Source organism: Halichoeres trimaculatus, unplaced genomic scaffold (genome assembly GCF_033239565.1).
Source record: "Halichoeres trimaculatus isolate MK-OKI-2021-1 unplaced genomic scaffold, fHalTri1.1 fHalTri1_scaffold_1, whole genome shotgun sequence".
Taxonomy (NCBI): domain Eukaryota; kingdom Metazoa; phylum Chordata; class Actinopteri; order Labriformes; family Labridae; genus Halichoeres; species Halichoeres trimaculatus.
In genome coordinates, this window is record NW_027437179.1 from 28,702,535 (window position 1) to 28,719,478 (window position 16,944).

A 16,944-nucleotide genomic window follows, 5' to 3' on the forward strand; every position below is an offset into this window, starting at 1 on the left:
CGTATAATCTCTCTCTCTGAGGCTCCTCTCACCATCTCTAAATAAGGAAAAGAAGCAGGATGCTTGTGCACCAGTGTCTTCCAATAATGAATAAAATACTAATATAAAAGAGAAGAGACAGAGCAGACTTGAGATAATTTTTTTCTTCCTTCTTTTTTTTCCCCTCTGGCCATGAGCATTTGTTGCATGTCTTCCCCCACTCCCTGCTCCTCATATTTCCTGTCTCTCAAGCTGTTCTACTGGAAAAAAAGGCAGTTTCCCATAAAATATCTTGCAATAAGCAGTCCTCTCTTCCATAAATGTATCCATACTTCTTAATTACAACACATCAACTTCAAGGACTTTATGTTGCCTAGCTTCACTGACAGGGGGCACCAAAGAGATGATCAATGTTCAATTGACCTGTCAGTGGTCCTAATGTTATGGCTGATTCATGTAGGCCTCCCACCACAGGAGTGTATAGATGCTTCTGAATTAAGTGTAAAGTATTATTTTGAATTAAGATGTTTTGGAAAATGATACCGGAAAACTGGTACGGCAGCCTCACACAGAGTGCATTAGACTGGGAGCCAGGAATTATTTTACTACCTATGTTTTTTGTTGTTGTTGTTGGTTTTTTTTACTAGTATTTGAAGGTAACCCTACACCTCAGGCCATCTCAAGAGAATCCCTTTTCTGATATAAAGTTTTGGCATGGTGTGTAAATCCAGAAAATGAGGTGTAACTTCTGCATTTTAAGTCAAATGGGTAAAGAATTTGGCGTACAGTACTCTAAATAAGAGGTGAAATTGGCAAAATAAAATAAAGTTGCTTGCTGATTCGAGTTTTCAAGAAATCATCCACAAAATGCACAAAACAAATGTTAAAAAAAACCATCAAAATATCTGGGAAAGGAGTTGCTTTTGGATTTCATTTGTAATAAAAAATAATTTTAATAAAATAAAATAAGTTTAATAAAATAAAAATAATAATAATAAAAACTTCCAAGGCATGTCGAGCCTTTTAGGTTCTTTTTATCTTGAAAATTGCTCTTTCTGTGGCCTAAAATAATTCACCTTTGCCCAAATCAGAAAGAACAGATATTTTACTTTGCAGCAATCCAGATGGGGGGCAGCTTTTACCTGTATTTAGCTCTACCTTCATAAGATCCGCCTCTCTTGCTGTCCGAGATGGAGATGTTCTGGATTTTGTCATGGGCTGTCCTCTTGAGTTCAGTATACATTCACTTGCTATGCTGCAGTACCGTGTACAGCCACCGGGGACACTGATGGGTCTCCTATGGTCTCTGCGTGTACAAAGACCACAGAACGAGGTCTGTGGATCCAGGAAGTGCAGAGGTTGTCGGAAGCTCCTGCAGACTGTCAGAGGAAACATCGGGAACAGAAGTAGGACAGTCAACAGCTGTGTATTGAATTATTATGATATAAAGTAACCCTTGTTTTGTTTCCTTGAGTTAGATGTCATGGTGGTAAATTGTGTCAAGGAGCGGCTAACGTTAAGACGACACGAGTTTTTTTTGTCCTGCAGAAGAATACCGACCACTCACCTGGCCATGTTTCTCAGTGTTTGCCATGTCCTGGTATAAATCAGGGGCATGTGGTTGAACTTGTATCACGCTGAAATGTTGAGTTGAGGTTCGCTTACAACTAGACTACTGAAACACAGAGTTCCAGTAAACTCCATTTTGTTCAAGTTTGAACTATTTGCTGGATGCACGTGGAGCCATGATTACGATGTGTCACCCAAAAGTATAAAGAACTAAGATATCTGGATCATTTTGTTGAGCAAAAGATAAGACTAAACCAAAGTCCTCTATCATGGTGAATTGGTTTCTGACTTTGAGAGAGTCAGTAAAACAGTCACATTTTTTTAAAGATCACATTATATCTGTAACTAATTCCATAACCACAAAAATGTCGACTAATCAATCAACCCTCCAATAAAATGATAGTTTATGTCATATTTCTCCACTTTTATTTACTCTTAACTAGTCTGTAAGGACAAGTTTTTGCATGGTTAAATTTGCATCCATAAAGCACACTACTTTTTCTTTCACAATTTTTGCCATCTTTGTATCAAAGCAATTAATTAAACATGTACAACCCAGCAGGTTAATCAGTAATTACACAATTTATTGTATCAACCAAATATGTAGGTTTTCTACGGATAAACTGTGAATCGATGTCACCGCTTCTTCAATTTCTTCCTTTTTTCAGTTATCACCAGAAATATTGATGACTCGGTTCCATAGGGACCAAAATCTAGATTATTAGCCCAATATAGTCAAGCCACCAAACCAGGGATTCCTACTTCCTAAATAACTTCAGTAGTCTTGCTTAATTGATGAGGTCATCACATAAGGATCTCCAAACTGATTCATAACTCGTTAGAGGGACAGGCCTTAAATGCTATGGTCTTTCTGTAGTGCTGCCCCTGACAGGCCCTCGGAGGACTCGCCAATCAGGGAGAAAAGGGTCTGTGGTGCAGGACATTTTTAAAGAGACAGCAGCTTAAACAAAGCTTGTCCAACAGAGACTGAAATAAAGGTTTTCTAAAAACACCAGTGTAAAAAATAGGGGTGGGGGTTAGATGTAAACAAGTGACACGATTACAGAGGGCATTAGAGGGATAGTACGAAGCAAAAGGAAAAAAAGCACTCTCCCTTTAAACTGTTTGGTCTCCAGGCCAACGTAAGCATATTATTCATCAACTATCTCTGTTTGTGTGCTTACAAGATAGTGGCATATCAACTCAGTCTAATCTGTTGCTGATTTGATAAAGGTGTCAAGCACTGTTAAGGTATGACCCTCCTTCATGACTGTTTCTGCTACACCACTTCTTCTATCCACATGATGCCTTTTCTCTGATCAGGTGATGGCTGAACCCAGAATATCTTCCATCGATGGGAAGTTAGCTGAGGAATTTGCTGTTCCCTCTCATGTCGAGGAGGTCAAAGAGAAGATGACTGCTTTTGCCGCTCATCACGCTGCGGCAGGTCGCAGAGTAGTCCTCATCACATCAGGAGGCACCAAAGTTCCCCTGGAATCCCGCACCGTTCGCTTCCTGGATAACTTCAGCAGCGGCAGGCGAGGAGCCTGCTCAGCAGAGTATTTTATGGATTCAGGCTACGCCGTCATCTTCCTTCACAGACATCGGTCCCTCTACCCGTACACCCGCATGTTCTCTGCCATGAACATGCTGGATGCCCTGAAGTTCAGGGATGGTGAGGGAGCTTCCAGTGACTCTGGTGAGGTGGTTGTTAATCCAGAGGTGCTTCCTAACATTGCCAAAACACTAAAGAAATACCAGGAGGTAAAGGAAGGTCGGCTCCTGCTGCCTATTGAGTTCAGCACTCTGTCCGAGTATCTGCATCTTCTCAAAGCAGCAGCACAGGCACTCAACACAATAGGTACTAACACAAATGTTAAGATTTTTACTCAGGCTCTAATCCACCATGTTTGTAACTTTTTCTCATTTATCTATTTTGCACATAGGATCCAAGGCTATGTTTTATTTGGCTGCAGCTGTATCAGATTTCTACATCCCAGCATCTGAGATGCCTGAACACAAAATTCAGTCTTCCAATGGGCCTCTTCAGGTGAGTGAAGAAATACAAATCACTTTGACGCTTTCCATTATGTTCCTCTGACTTCAAACCATTTTGGTTTTAGTAGAATATCCTAAATACTGAGGGGAAATCCCACCACTTTCTAATTTAGTCACATTTTCAAGAAATCCTTTATTCAGGGTATATGCTAAAATCCTGACATTGATTTCAATACCTTTTAAAGACTTTTTCAAAAACCTTTAAAAAAGTTGTAAGACTTTATCACAACTTTCAGTTGTTGTTGGCATCCACTTTTTAACAGTTGTAGTTTACATTTTTACAGAAATGATGCAAGCTAAGGAGGAATAAAGCTTGAAAGAACAAATGAAACTAAAGGCAGGTTTATCGACACTCCCACAACAAGAAACAGCAGTTATTCAAGGCCAACTTGCTGAAGACAATGAGAAATTATTTAATAATTTTTCAAATTTAGGACATGTGCCGGAGATTGTGTGATTTGCTTTAATGTTGTATTTAATTTCTCTTTATGAAACTAGAAATGACGTTAATCTATAGCTGGTGTTTATACCGCTCACAATCCTTATTGTTGTATTTTATTGTAATTAGACTCTTTATGTATTTTTTTATTTCTTTTTATTTTTGTATTTTTCTACTGACTTTTATTTTAGAACTTTATCGGCTGAATGTTTAACGTCCCAATCAGGGGACAGTTGCAAGGAGGAAAATAGTTATTTATGAATATTTTTTGGGTCAAAGCTTGAATACCTATGAAACCACAATTAAGACTTTTTAATACTTTTTAAGACCCTTAATTTTCCCAAAATTGATTTATCAACTTTTAATACTTTTAAAGACCCCGCAGACACTCTGTTATTTCTTGACAAGATTGTTCAAATAACTGCTAAACTTGTTACATAACCCTGAACCTCAGCTGTACTTTGTGTTCAAACGTACTAAAACCCTAAACCGATATGGTAAAAATGCTTGTAAGAGTGATAGCACTATCCACCCTCAAAGAGCCGTTTGCACACTAAGGGCCTCGTTATTAAAAGTGATATTCTTTCTTGTCCTCTTCAGCTCAGCCTGAACATGGTGCCGAAGATCCTGTCTCCACTTGTAAAAGACTGGGCACCTCAGGCGTTCGTCATATCCTTCAAGCTGGAGACCGATGCGACCATCCTGCTGGAAAAGGCTCGACGCGCTCTGGACACGTACAGGCACCAGGTGGTGGTAGCTAACATTCTGGACTCTAGACGGGGTTATGTGGTGGTGGTGACCCCAGAGACTCAAGTGGAACTGATCCTGTCAGAGCAGGATGTGAAGAATGAGGTAGACATAGAGGAGAGGATTGTGAGCAACCTGACTTCAGCACATAACAAGTTTATAACTCAACAGACCTGACTTTATTCACCCTTCCTTCTTGATCGAGTCAATCATGCAGTCTTGGGTGTAATGTGAGCTCTCACCTGGTCCTGAACTTGAGCTTTGCTTTATTCATTCTTCCCTGTTCTTCTCAAAGGTTACTGTATTTTCAGTAAGTTGTTTGATTGCACAAACCTTAGTCATAACTGTACTTCTAAACACTGAATGCCTTCCTCTGTCCTTATGATTGCGCTCTACATGGACCTATTGGCTGATTAAAAGCTTTCTCTGTTCAAAGACAATACACAGCTTATTTAAAAGTCTTAAGATCTTTATTCACTGTCTAATAATTGAACAAAAAAGTATTTCCTGTGAACACAAATAACTGAAAGTACAGATTTATTTCACCAGAAGGCTGCCAAAGATAAACATAAACAAGTAAAGTCCAGTGATGTTTATAATTTGAATTCTCTCGGCTATTTAAGTTTGATGCTTTTCTTGACCCCAGCACGAATACCGGACAACTCTCCGCTGTATCTGGTCTCCTCCCTACGTACTTCACGGACCTGTAAAACATAAATTGTATTGTCACCTTGAAAATCTGTTCAACATATCAGCCTTAAACTCTACCATCACACGACAGTCTTGGAAAGCATCATGATCAATGTGCAGTGTACTGACCTGTCCCTTTCTGCGGATTTTGGCTCGTCTGAACTTCTCTCTGTGTTTGACACGAGGATTACGGTCGATCTTCTTCCTCTTTGGTGTAAGCCCCTTGTTCTTCGCCATCTGTGGAAAACCCAAAGGGACACATTTAAAACAACTTTTCAAGTGACCAAGTCCAAATAGTATGTTAAATGTTACTGAAATATTCCAACAGGTGGCACCCTTACACAACTGAAAGCTACGTTTAGCTCATCTTTTCCACTTTTCTACATCCACATTTAACATTCATCTGTTAATCTGCGTGACACAATCCTGACTGTTAATGCTAATATTTCAGTGTGGGAAAGGTTGTCACTCTGTACCTGGTAAGTAATTCCTCTCTTAGCATCTGGAGCCAGCTCTTCCTCCTCATCCTCGCCTTCTTCCAACCTGCAACAAAAGTGGCATCTATAATTTAACAAACCACCAGTTTGATTTTGTCTAAACCTTCATTAAAGACTGAAATTATACGTACTCTTCTAGTTCTGGCGCACTGCTCTTTCTCTTTATTTTCAATCGTTGCTCCACGTCTCTGTAGAAACGCAACGCTGCTTCTTCATCCAGGTCAGAGTCTGAGTCCTCTTCAGCCTCTGGCAGAGCTTTGACAGAATCCTGCAGACACAGACCACTCATTACAGCTCAGCAACAATTAAGAACATTATGTATTCCCCCTCCTACATTTGTACATACAGGTAAAACACAAATCTCACCTTGACTTTATTAGAGACTTTAGTTTTCTTGCCTCCCGTTGGTCTGTCTGTAGACTTTTCACCCTCCTCACCTGCGAGTAACTGGCGGTACTGTGGTGAAAGCCGAGCATCTACTGCACTGAGTCCATTGATGAGCTGCAGGTATTTGAGAGTCAGTAAAACAGAGGTTTCATCTGATGTGGCTGTGAAATTACAGCAGTTACATGATCACACAGGTATAGTTACAATGTGTTGTTGATATCAACATGTGGACTAACATTTCTGTAGGTGAGCAGTCTTTCAATCACAGGATGGTTGTGAGCAGGGATTCGTTTTGCTTTTAGCACCAAGTAGAAGCTGATGTTTGTGCAGTAACTGGGGACAAAAAGAGATACCAGTTGTTGAGTGAAAGACAATGACAAGACTTAAAACGTGTGAATTGAGTTTAATTCAAACTTACTTGAGATAAAGTTGCCATTTAGTCTTAAGATAGTCTGCACCCTGTAGAAACAAAGACAAAACTTGTTTATATTTACATACATAAAGGTTAAACTAATGAAAATCTATACAGCTGCAGCTCAAAAAAACCTGAACATGAGTGGAGGTTTTGCAACCTAAAAGCCATCATGAGGTGGACTGGTGAAGAATGCTGTATCCAAACATACTAATAAACAGATGACTGTAAGGGATAAGTGTGAGAGGAAAAGGGGCCAAAGCAACAGGGATCACTTCAACCTTGAGAGGACAGTTAAGACACAGATCCAATCAAGACCTTCAAAGAGCTTCACAAGGAGAAGACTGAGGCTGTCGATGTAGAAAGAGACATCCACAGGAAAGGGATAAGGGATAGAAGCAGTTGAATTGAATGACTGAAAATTTAACTGTGATTTTTGAGGACCTAATTGGCATCATGGTTGGTTTCAATATAAATACATGAAGCATAAAAGCATGACTGATGGCTCATACAGCCTCAGGATAAGCAGTTCCATTATCCTGACATGAACTCAGGCCAAAGCCTTTTCAGAAATCATCCTCTGGTGATAAATTTGTGTGTGCTGTAAAAACTACTCACATTGCCAGGTGGGATCTTTCCATCCTCAACCATCTGTACCAGGGGCTGCAGCTCATCTTTCAGTTCTGTGAGCTGCAACATCATTCAGTGGCACAATTATTCAAGTTGCATGTGGTAACTTAACACATGCAAAATGCAACATTTTTCAGCATGCCTTACCTTTGCTTTAAAGTCCTGAATAAGTTCAAGCAGTTCTGGTGACTCTTTCTTAAGGAGTTTCATCTTTTCTTTCTGGGACATCTGTTTCAGGTCTTTTACAATCCTCTCCTCCTTTTCCACAACCTTGTTTTCATCCTTTTCTTCCACAGCAAACTCCTGAATTAAAAAAACACTCATTTAACAGGCACATTTTTAACATCATCACATGTAAAATTGCAGCAGCTGTCCAAGTGAAATAAAGAACCATGACAAAAAGTACCTGAAAAAGATTTAAATCGTAATCTTCCTCACACAAATTTTCTGCTAAGCGGTTTTGGATCTTTTTAGCTTCTTCTTCCTCCTCTTGTTCTTCAGCTTCCAGTTCTTCCTGAGATTTTCCTTCTGTAATGGCAAGGCTGTAATATTAGCAACACAGACAAACAGATGACTCTGGAATAGCGTCAATTTTTCATCATGGTGGATTAAGAAGCTTACTGGTGGTCACGTAGTCTGTGTCATAGAACATCTTCTTCCTGGTACCCCATGCCATTTCATTGGGAAGATCTGAGGAGGACAACAACCTTAAAGTTAAAAAAGTGTGGGTAACAGCAAACCTACTCCTGTACACAAACAATGAACGTATGTATGTACCTTCTTCCTTTTTCCCCTCCAGATCACTTTCCATATCTGTTCCCTCTCCTTCCTCCTCTGCTTCATCATCTTCTTCCTCGGACTCAGTATCATCCAGGGCCATCACCTCCTCCTGCAAAATTTAGACTTTCTTTCTTTTTTGTTCATTGTATTGATTTCCTGCCTGTAAATGCAAACAAGCACCTAAAACTTTACCTCATCATCCATCTCCTCCTCATCGCTCTCTATCTGGACACCACTAGCAAGGAGTTTCTGTGACAGACAGACCAAAATAAAAATGTTAATAACATAAAGAATGCACCAAATAAAATAACTTCGTATAAGAAAAACTTACTGCAATCTTCTCATCGTGATACTCGGCAATTTTGTCCTTGGTGTATTTTGAAGATTTCTAGAAAGAAGAGATGGCATGCCTCTTTGTAAAATGTGGTAAATGGTTGAGTATCAAGGTTCCATTTTTAACAAAATAATTTACAAGATTAATGAAATCAATAAGGCATCTGCATTTCAGTTTCAGTGACATACTTTTATCAGGACTTAACTTTATTGAGAACTCTGCAGTGAAAGACAAACGTGTCAGCAAAGTTACAAGAAAATGAGTTTGGTTGTGCCTAATGCAAAATGGTACTGACACAAATGGGATGAAGCATTTGCACAATATTGTCAACAGGTTCTCGGTATCAGCTGACATTGGCACTAAAAATGGAATATCAGACATCGGCTAACATCGATATAATTAACGGATAGAATAATGGGCTGCTGCTTGTTTGATTATATGCTCAACTTTGTGGCCATGAACTGAAGCTGCTGTTAATATACTTTTTTATTTGTCTTTTATTGCTTGCACATCACCTCTCTGCAGTGTATACAGAGCCCACTGGTTTGTTTATGCCCTGCGTAGGAACTGAAGCTGAATAAACTTTGTGCACTTATTGTGATTTTGTTAGCACAGTGCAGGTTGCTTCAGAAAAAGGAAGGTACATGATCTTTGTTCACTTCAGGGATGAGATGAGATGAGGAAAAAAAGAGGAGAAAAGTCCCTGCAGTAGATAGATTTGTGGTGATGATGGGAATGCTGTTCTGGTGAGTCACCAAATTTAAGTATGCAAAATGTAGTATTATTGTTTAATAATTTAATGTTTACATAATTAAATTATTCTCACTCTTATTTAAACAGTTTAGGTTTGTGATTTTGATCTATTAGAATAAGAAAGAGTAATGTTTCATGAAAAAAACATCATGGTTGACAACTTTGAGAGTCTTAATGTCCCAACAACAATAGCAGGTTTACTTTTCTAAAAGTAATATTAATTACTTTTTTTTACTCCCCCAAAATCATGGGATTGAAATTGAAAAGAACCGTTTAGAGAAACCGGAATGTATGAAATTGAAGCGATTCCCATCCGTCTTTTCTTAAAAGCAGCGATGATCAGGGGGGTCAGTTACTTTTGTTTCTGTCCTGCTGAGTCCCCTCACCTTATCAGGAACAGGTAAGCCTCTGTAAGCTTCAGGATCATCTTCATCATATGTCCTCGTTTTCGGTGGTCTTCGTACCTGCTTACCCCTATTGACATTGAACAGACGTGCTTAAAAGCTCAGGACATTACTTAAAGGAAATTGAGTAATACACAAACCAGCACATGTAAACGCTTAGGTGTTACCAGAGTTAATTCAAGCCAAACTCACCTCATTGCTCGACCCATGATGGAAATGAACTGTGTTTTCTACTCACTGAAAGTAAACCTTAACGTTTGACTGTTGAGTGAAAATCGTTGAAAATTGTAACACTTGTGTGAAAAGATACAGTTTAATCCAAGAGGAAAAGCTTAAATATCCAGCTGAGTCGAGTGGAACGCATTATGGGACCCATGTGCTTCCTGACTGACTTCTTCTTCTCTTTTTCCTCTCGGGTAAGTATGAAAAATGAAGCGTGCATACCGCCCCCTACTTGCGGAGTGTGTTTTCAGAAGAAATCAAATAGTAAGGATAAAAGGCATCAAAAATCAAAAGCAGGAATCAAATCAATAAAGATCAAATAATTCCAAACAGACAGCAAAGATCTTCAAAGAGGCATCAAAAATACACAAAGACTGTTTTAATATATACATATTTTTTTTTACATTCAATTAATCAAGTCACCGTAATGGTTCTTCACCTCCCTGGAATGTACCCTTTAGGGTTTTCTCCCTTGAGTATGGAGGCCCCAAAATGCAAAATACAAAAACAAACAAACAAACATCACAAAAGCGAAAACGCAGAAACAAACAAACAAAAAAAGAACACTTTTTTTTTTTTTGCACTCCAAGGCCACCGTACATGTGTATGGTATGAACTTTCAGTGGGGAAAATACAATTTTAATTGTCTAGAAGACTAATTCTAAATATTTTCAATTTCAAAAAAAGTATTGGTATCTATCCGTTAAAAAAAAAAAAAAGGTAATAACCCAATTTAAATCCTGGATTTGAAACCCCCAAATCCCAGAAAGGGGACATGGCCACACTTTTATTATGTAGCTTTTAACCTGTTTTCTCTTTTATTTGTTCGTTTTAAAATTGAGCTGTGACTTATTAATCATTTTTTAAACCATATCAATGTAGGAGCACCCAACACAAAAATGCAATTTTTCTGTTATAACATCTATTGGGTAATACACAGGAAACACTTTTTGCTAGTCACAATGAGTAGCTCTAAAATACCACCTTCATTGAATTACCTAAATATATTATAAAACAATGTTTGGCAAAAATCACACTGTACATGGCAAACTATGAAACATCAACATATTAGACAAGAAGAAGTTGTTCATCATGATGTTAACAATGTGTTTTCCATATTCCCTTGTTGACATGTAAGGTAGATAGACTTAATGTTCTCAAATTGAATATTCATTTCTTGTCATTCATTCCCCTTCGGTTTTCAACTCTGCCAGTGACCTTCTCCAGTCCATATTGAGAGCATAACTGGAGCTGCGAGGCCGTCCTCTGGGAAGGAAGTTCTTGGGCGTTCTGTATAATAAAGGTTTCATGTCTTCACTCCTGTTTTTCATCAGTGAGGAAGCTGGTGTATGAGCCGGGTCATAGCACTGCCAAGGAACATGTAGACAAAGAAAAAAATGAGAAAAGCAAAAAGTAATTCAGTTTGCTGTTTGTGTCTGGCAGATTAAAATATACTTCAACCCTTTATATTTTGGATAAAGCCTTCCCATAATCCTCTGTTGGTGTTAATTAGCATATACTTATTTATTCAGAGGTACAAATACCAAAGAGTAAGAATCTTAGTACCAGATTTTGCTCAAAAAGATTGATTGTATTTTATAGATACATTTTTTATGTAAGCTGGAAATTATGTTATATTAATTATAAATAACAGTGGAATTTATTTTCCCGATCAGATTTTGCTTTTGCTCATAATTCTTTGTAAATACTAACTTAAACAATATTGGATGCCTGTAATACAAAAATCACAAAACTATAACAGTCTCTTTGATAGCCCCCGTGGTAAAGAAAACAAGTCCAACACCTCGATGAGGTCTAAACTTCTATTTCTTTCTTCATAAGTATTTCTTTCTCCATCTCTCATTTTTATAAGTGCATATGGAGAAAGCATCACACTTACACCAGCCTTAAACCTTGGCACTGGGACTCCTTTCTCATCATGGTTTGAATCTGTGTTGGGCACACTCAGGTCCATCATTGATCGACTCATCTCTGATGTAACGGCCTTAGATCCTCTTCTGAGCCGGCCTGTAGAGCTCTCCTGAAGCTGGAGCCTCTTCATAATGTCACTGAGAGAGCTGAAGCTCTCATGCTGAGGCACCCTCAGGATTAAAGGTTTCTGTGGAGAGGAGAGTAATGTCTCTCTGTTTGAGCACCAAAGTCAGCTCATCTGATAAGAAAACAAAGACCAGGTACTTACTCTGGAAGATGGCATGTTCTCCACTTTAGAGCTTGTTTCATTTGAGCTGCTCTCCTCTTCCAAAATGGAGTCATTTCTTAAACGCTCTCTTCTCTTTGTAGGGGAAGGTGGGACCATGTTGTGTGTTGGCGCTTTGGTTTGGTCATTAAGTTTCGTCCTCTCATTTAGATTTGCATTCATCTCTGAGGCAAGTTGCCTGGCAACTGCTTTCTCTATATCTCGTTCAACCCTGTGAGAAAATAAATTACACTCAATTTAAAATTCTCTGGTTAAAAAATTACTTCTTTAATATTATTTTCTTCATTTTCCCTGGGTTACCTTTTCATTCTTTCTGACCTCAGGTCTATTTGAGGGTGCTGTGTTTTGCTGTTCAAATAATCAGGTTCCCTGGAAGAAATTTGCGTCAGATATTTAGAAAGTGACGAGTTGATAATGTTGATAAGTACTAAATTGAAATTTGCAGTACAACTTACCTGAAAACCAGTTTATTTGGTGATTCTGGTGCATTCTTCATCACTGTAGAGGTGTTTTTAATGACCCTGTAACATACAAAGTACATTGATTAAGTTGTGCGAACAACCCATTGCACAAAATAAAAAAAACACATCCTGAATGATTCAAATTGCAGATTACACAAACATTGAGGGAAAATAACATGCCCCAGTATTCTACATTAAATTCCCATTGCAAATTCCTAAGTACTAAATAAGTTGAGCAAAGGATGTGGGGTGGGTGTTTTCCATGATTTCCAAAAAGAGTGTCAAATTTGGATGTATCAGACCCAGTCCATCTTGAACGGGCTGAGGTCTTGAGAAGTCCAAGGTATTTTAGGGTCATGTTTATGCTTGGATTCATATGCCTTTTTCTGGAAACATAAACTGTATACAAAAAAAACTTTGGAAGTGATTTTGAGCCCATGCTGTGATATCTACAACAGAGTTATGTCTATTTTTTTAATGTATTTTTTGGGGCTTTTTATGCCTTAAATTGGATAGCAGAGAGGACAGTGGATAGAGCAGGAAACAGGGCAAAAGTGGGGGTTGTAAAAAGAGCAACTTTATCGCCAAAAACCCCCAGAATGCTTCTTTCTGTATTGTCAGAAGTTAAATTTCTCCTTTACTCTCCTGCTTCCCACCACTTCTCCACTAAGATCTCTATCACTGTCTGCCCACAACCATTTAACTTTTCCTGTTCACTTGCCTCTCTGATACAAGTTTGTATGTCTACCCCTTTCCAACTACCTGCCTGTGAGGTCACAAATGAAAGTTAAACAGCACAAATTTCTCTCTAACCATCAGCAGGAGTCCTAACTTTCTGTCTGACACAAACTGTGTCTTGTATACCTTTAGGGTATGTGATCATACTGAGAGATGTGCCAATGCCAAATGGTTTGCATCAATTTAACACGTGTTTACCTTTTCTTATCCACGAAGGGGTCTCCATTGTTAACAAAACTGTCCACAATGTGTGTGTTTTTATCCAATGGCACGTTGTTCTGCAGTGGTACCTCCATGGCTGAAATTTCCTCATGCGCCTCAGGCTGATCAAAAGGGCTGTCAATGAGGCTTGAGTCTCTTTGGATAACCCCCATGGCTTCCCAGTCCAGGAGGGAACCAGCAGGAGGGGATGGGGGACTGATTATCTCAGGATCCCAGGACAGCTGTTTTTGAAACCTGTGATGTGATAAGTCTTTCAGCTGATGCTCCACATCTATATGAGTTCCTGCAACCCTCCATGTGTCTGAGACTGGAAGCGAAGCAGCAAAAAGGATCCTGAACTCTCTGTCAAAGGAGTCAACCACAGGGCCATGTAGGACAGTGATGAGCTGCCGGTGCAGGTGGGCGTCTGTCCACGTGAGACTGCAGGGAAGAGAGGCAGCCTGTTATATAACTCTCAAAGGTGTGAAAAAGACTGAGTTGAAAGACATGACTCTTCACCTGTAGCTGCCATGAATCACAGTTTCTAAATCCACCAGAAGGAACTTGGCTTTCATTTCCCCGACCACCATTCTTCCTGCCCTTGAACAGAAAGTTTTCCCTCCAAGAACACGGACCTGCATGTTCTGCCAAACCAAAAGCCAAGTTAAATCCCAATATTTCATGAATCACACTGAAGATTTGTGTTTATGTGTGGTGAAATGTCCTCAATCAATTGATCAACTATGAGATGGGAGGGATGGAAATGTGCCATATCACACAAATTCTCGGGTAACACATTCTAGAATGCTCCTTGCTGTTTAGAACAGTGACGTATTGACCTTATCTTAAATGTTAGCATGCTAGCTTTTTTATTATTTTTTTTTAATCATTTTTTTTTTAAGTGAAAGTCAAGTTTAGTGCTGAATATGTTTACATGTAAAAATGGTAAACATGTATTTTTAAGGATTAAATGTAGAATAAGATTTTTTTTTTGTGGTTATTACTGTACACATATAATTATCATTTCAGTAATGCATGCTAGCATACCATTAATGGAAGATAAGGGCACACTAAAAAAAAAAACAAAAAAAAGCCCAAAATTCAGATTTTTTGGATAAAATCATAAAGTTACAACAATTAAGATATTGATAATGTCCCTCCTCAAAATTGCTTGAATCATAAGTCTTTGTTAGTGAAATTCCCATACATTTTTTCATTTTTTTTTTCTCTCCTACTTTCATCACCAGACATTTTCGCCACCTCCTGACAGAAGCACAGAAAACACTGAATGCTGTGCAACCAGTTGGTCTATTTGTTGCTCAACATACGTGTCACATTCCTCACATACCAATGCCACAGTGAAAAGACACTCTTGCAGTTTATGTGATACCTCCTCAGAGTACAAATGCAGTGTCACAAGTTTTTAATAAGTGTGATACTAAACTCACTTTCAGAGCCATCGCGTTACATTACGTAATACATTGATCTGGTGGACAAGTGGCAATTGATTGATTGATTGGTAAATAAAAGCTTTTGTTTGTTTGTACCTTGTTAAACAGACTCGAGAGGATGGCTGCTAGGTGTGTGCTGATCTTTTAGGAGGTGACTCACCGGATGCCTGAGCCTATTGAGCGTGAAGTTCTCCTGAATGGACCTTTGGTTCAGGATGATGTAAACAGGGACACCCCGGGAGGCAGCATTGTGTAAATCCCCAATTATTGCACCGTCTGTCAATCTGTCTGTCACAATGGCAATTACCTAAAGTGTGTAGAAGAAGAGACTTAGTTTGCAACTGAATGGTCAGGTTAAAAGTATCCTGCCACAAATTGAAACCTTTCTTTTTCCAACAATTTTTGTAGTGGTAACAAAAAGTATTTGTTATTTTTTGTGATGTAGTAACAGCAGAACTCCTTTGCTGACAAACACCAATAAAACTTCACATGGATTAACAGTTGATTTTGTTAAAGGACACATGCAAGGTCATGGTATCCATTCTTCCAGTTTTTCAGTGTTGTGTGCATTTCAAGCCCTAGTGCCGATTTCTGCATGTGATTACTTTTAAACGGTTGAATTATCTAAATTGTTACCATACATTACAGGCCTATCTGTTGGGGGGTTTGCATACTTTTCATGTAAAAGTTGAAATGAACATTGTGGTGTAAGGAAAAAATATGTAAAGAAAAAAATCCCTTTAAAATTTCCACTTTCCCAAATACCTGTATGAAAGCTGTACCGTTCACCTAGATACTTTTACCCTCATTTACGTACTTGGCTGGCCTTCTGCAGATGCCGCCTGATGACCTCTCTGACAGGTGGTTCCCCCTCAGCAGGAGGACTAGTGTGGACTGTAACACTTCCCTTTGGCACCCATGGGTTTGTCTCTGGCCAGCCCAGCACCAGGTCCGGGGTTGGTACATCCGAATGAGTAGGACAGTAAGTGGTACAGAAATCATTCGTGTCTGAGCTGCTTTCCTCTCCATTCTCCAGTCCCTGCGCCTGCAACGGGTTGAAGTGATAGTCCTGAGCCCAGCTTGTTATCTGGCTGACCTCTTCTGATGACAGGAAGCAGCCGGAGCGCTCTGTGCCAATGGAGCTGTAGAAGGCCTCCGGTCCTGCGCTGAGAAGTCCCTCCACTGCTTGACGCTCCTTCTCACAGTGAAGGAACTCTGGAGAGGCCTCAGTAACCGGCAGGAACACGACATTCTCATCAAGGCTCTGCTCTTGTGAGTTTGACATAACCTTGGTGAGATTTCCTGGTTATTCTTTGTAAAAGCTCAATATATCAAAGTCCTTACTAGTGGCTCCAGTTGATATAAAACATGTCAATCCAAGGATAGTCCATGTCACCTTTTATTCTAGTTGAAGTCAATCTTCCAGTCATCCTTCTCAGAGACAGACAGTATTTCCACAACACAGGATATCTCGATGCTTCTGATAATCTTGATGATAAAGCTTGTTCAAGGTTCACAAGTTCAGTCCTGGGCCCATTTAATGCTCTTGAGCAGCCTCATCCCCTAGCACATACTAACACAAGATAGCAAGTTAATGTCAGTATAAGAAATCTCTGAGTGTAGCTCAGTTTGAACACACATTAAGCCAGACTGAAACAAAAACTCACCTCCTCCGGGGCAGCATATCTCACCTCTCAGGCTCAACTACTAATAATCTGCCAGGTTCTGTCACTGCTCGTGTGTTCCCTCCCCTCCATGTCACTTCACTCCTCCTCACCTGTCCACTCCTTCTTACTGACAGATTCCAGAAATACTGAGCTGCCGACAAATTTGTCAGCCTCATGGGAATCCTGCTCCCTCACTCTCTTTGAATTTTGTAGCTACAGTTCTTAAATTAAATGATGCCCTCTAATGTTAGAATTTCAATCCCCACTTCTTGAATATGTAGTTGTTTTGTTATGTTCCCTTCATTAG

The 16,944-nt window shown here is 39.3% G+C and overlaps 3 protein-coding genes and 1 long non-coding RNA gene across 5 annotated transcripts; 1 reads left to right on the top strand and 3 right to left on the bottom strand.

Annotated features, from left to right (window-relative positions):
* The first annotated feature begins 1,303 nt into the window (after positions 1-1,303).
* On the top strand, positions 1,304-5,266 carry ppcs (phosphopantothenoylcysteine synthetase). The gene is made up of 4 exons (XM_074678108.1): positions 1,304-1,385; positions 2,872-3,409; positions 3,495-3,598; positions 4,646-5,266. The coding sequence occupies exons 2-4, from the start codon at positions 2,875-2,877 to the stop codon at positions 4,967-4,969; spliced, it is 963 nt and encodes a 320-aa protein (XP_074534209.1). The 5' UTR covers positions 1,304-1,385; positions 2,872-2,874; the 3' UTR covers positions 4,970-5,266.
* Positions 5,267-5,366: 100 nt separating this feature from the next.
* Positions 5,367-10,083, bottom strand: utp3 (UTP3 small subunit processome component). 2 transcript variants are annotated; one of them, XM_074678096.1, is made up of 16 exons: positions 9,872-10,083; positions 9,662-9,749; positions 8,520-8,576; positions 8,381-8,437; positions 8,186-8,297; positions 8,030-8,098; positions 7,815-7,936; positions 7,556-7,711; positions 7,397-7,468; positions 6,785-6,825; positions 6,603-6,699; positions 6,346-6,480; positions 6,111-6,247; positions 5,959-6,025; positions 5,612-5,719; positions 5,367-5,496 (listed from the first exon to the last, which is right to left on the bottom strand). In XM_074678096.1, exons 1-16 carry the CDS (start codon positions 9,886-9,888, stop codon positions 5,407-5,409), a joined length of 1,425 nt encoding a protein of 474 aa, XP_074534197.1. In that variant the 5' UTR covers positions 9,889-10,083; the 3' UTR covers positions 5,367-5,406. The 2 variants fall into 2 exon arrangements, with proteins under 2 accessions (XP_074534197.1, XP_074534189.1); XM_074678088.1 differs by having other exon boundaries at positions 8,030-8,297.
* Positions 10,084-11,185: 1,102 nt separating this feature from the next.
* LOC141784282 (uncharacterized) lies at positions 11,186-12,248 on the bottom strand. Its single transcript, XR_012597431.1, has 3 exons — positions 12,102-12,248; positions 11,802-12,020; positions 11,186-11,268 (listed from the first exon to the last, which is right to left on the bottom strand). It is a non-coding gene; the product is annotated as an uncharacterized LOC141784282 (long non-coding RNA).
* Positions 12,249-14,034: 1,786 nt separating this feature from the next.
* On the bottom strand, positions 14,035-16,255 carry fam83e (family with sequence similarity 83 member E). The gene is made up of 3 exons (XM_074665683.1): positions 15,788-16,255; positions 15,131-15,277; positions 14,035-14,163 (listed from the first exon to the last, which is right to left on the bottom strand). Exons 1-3 carry the CDS (start codon positions 16,253-16,255, stop codon positions 14,035-14,037), a joined length of 744 nt encoding a protein of 247 aa, XP_074521784.1.
* Between the last annotated feature and the right edge of the window lie 689 nt (positions 16,256-16,944).

Bases quoted from the DNA above. Each gene is read 5' to 3' on its own strand.
- ppcs (XM_074678108.1), top strand. From the start codon at position 2,875: ATGGCTGAACCCAGAATATCTTCCATCGATGGGAAGTTAGCTGAGGAA. The intron at 3,410-3,494 runs GTACTAACACAA...TTTTGCACATAG, and splicing joins ACAGGCACTCAACACAATAG to GATCCAAGGCTATGTTTTAT. The intron at 3,599-4,645 runs GTGAGTGAAGAA...TGTCCTCTTCAG, and splicing joins CTTCCAATGGGCCTCTTCAG to CTCAGCCTGAACATGGTGCC.
- utp3 (XM_074678088.1), bottom strand. The intron at 6,026-6,110 runs GTACGTATAATT...CTTTTGTTGCAG, and splicing joins AGTGCGCCAGAACTAGAAGA to GTTGGAAGAAGGCGAGGATG. The intron at 5,497-5,611 runs GTCAGTACACTG...TATGTTTTACAG, and splicing joins AAATCCGCAGAAAGGGACAG to GTCCGTGAAGTACGTAGGGA.
- fam83e (XM_074665683.1), bottom strand. From the start codon at position 16,255: ATGTCAAACTCACAAGAGCAGAGCCTTGATGAGAATGTCGTGTTCCTG. The intron at 15,278-15,787 runs GTACGTAAATGA...TACACACTTTAG, and splicing joins ATCTGCAGAAGGCCAGCCAA to GTAATTGCCATTGTGACAGA. The intron at 14,164-15,130 runs GTGAGTCACCTC...TTGGTTTGGCAG, and splicing joins TCAATAGGCTCAGGCATCCG to AACATGCAGGTCCGTGTTCT.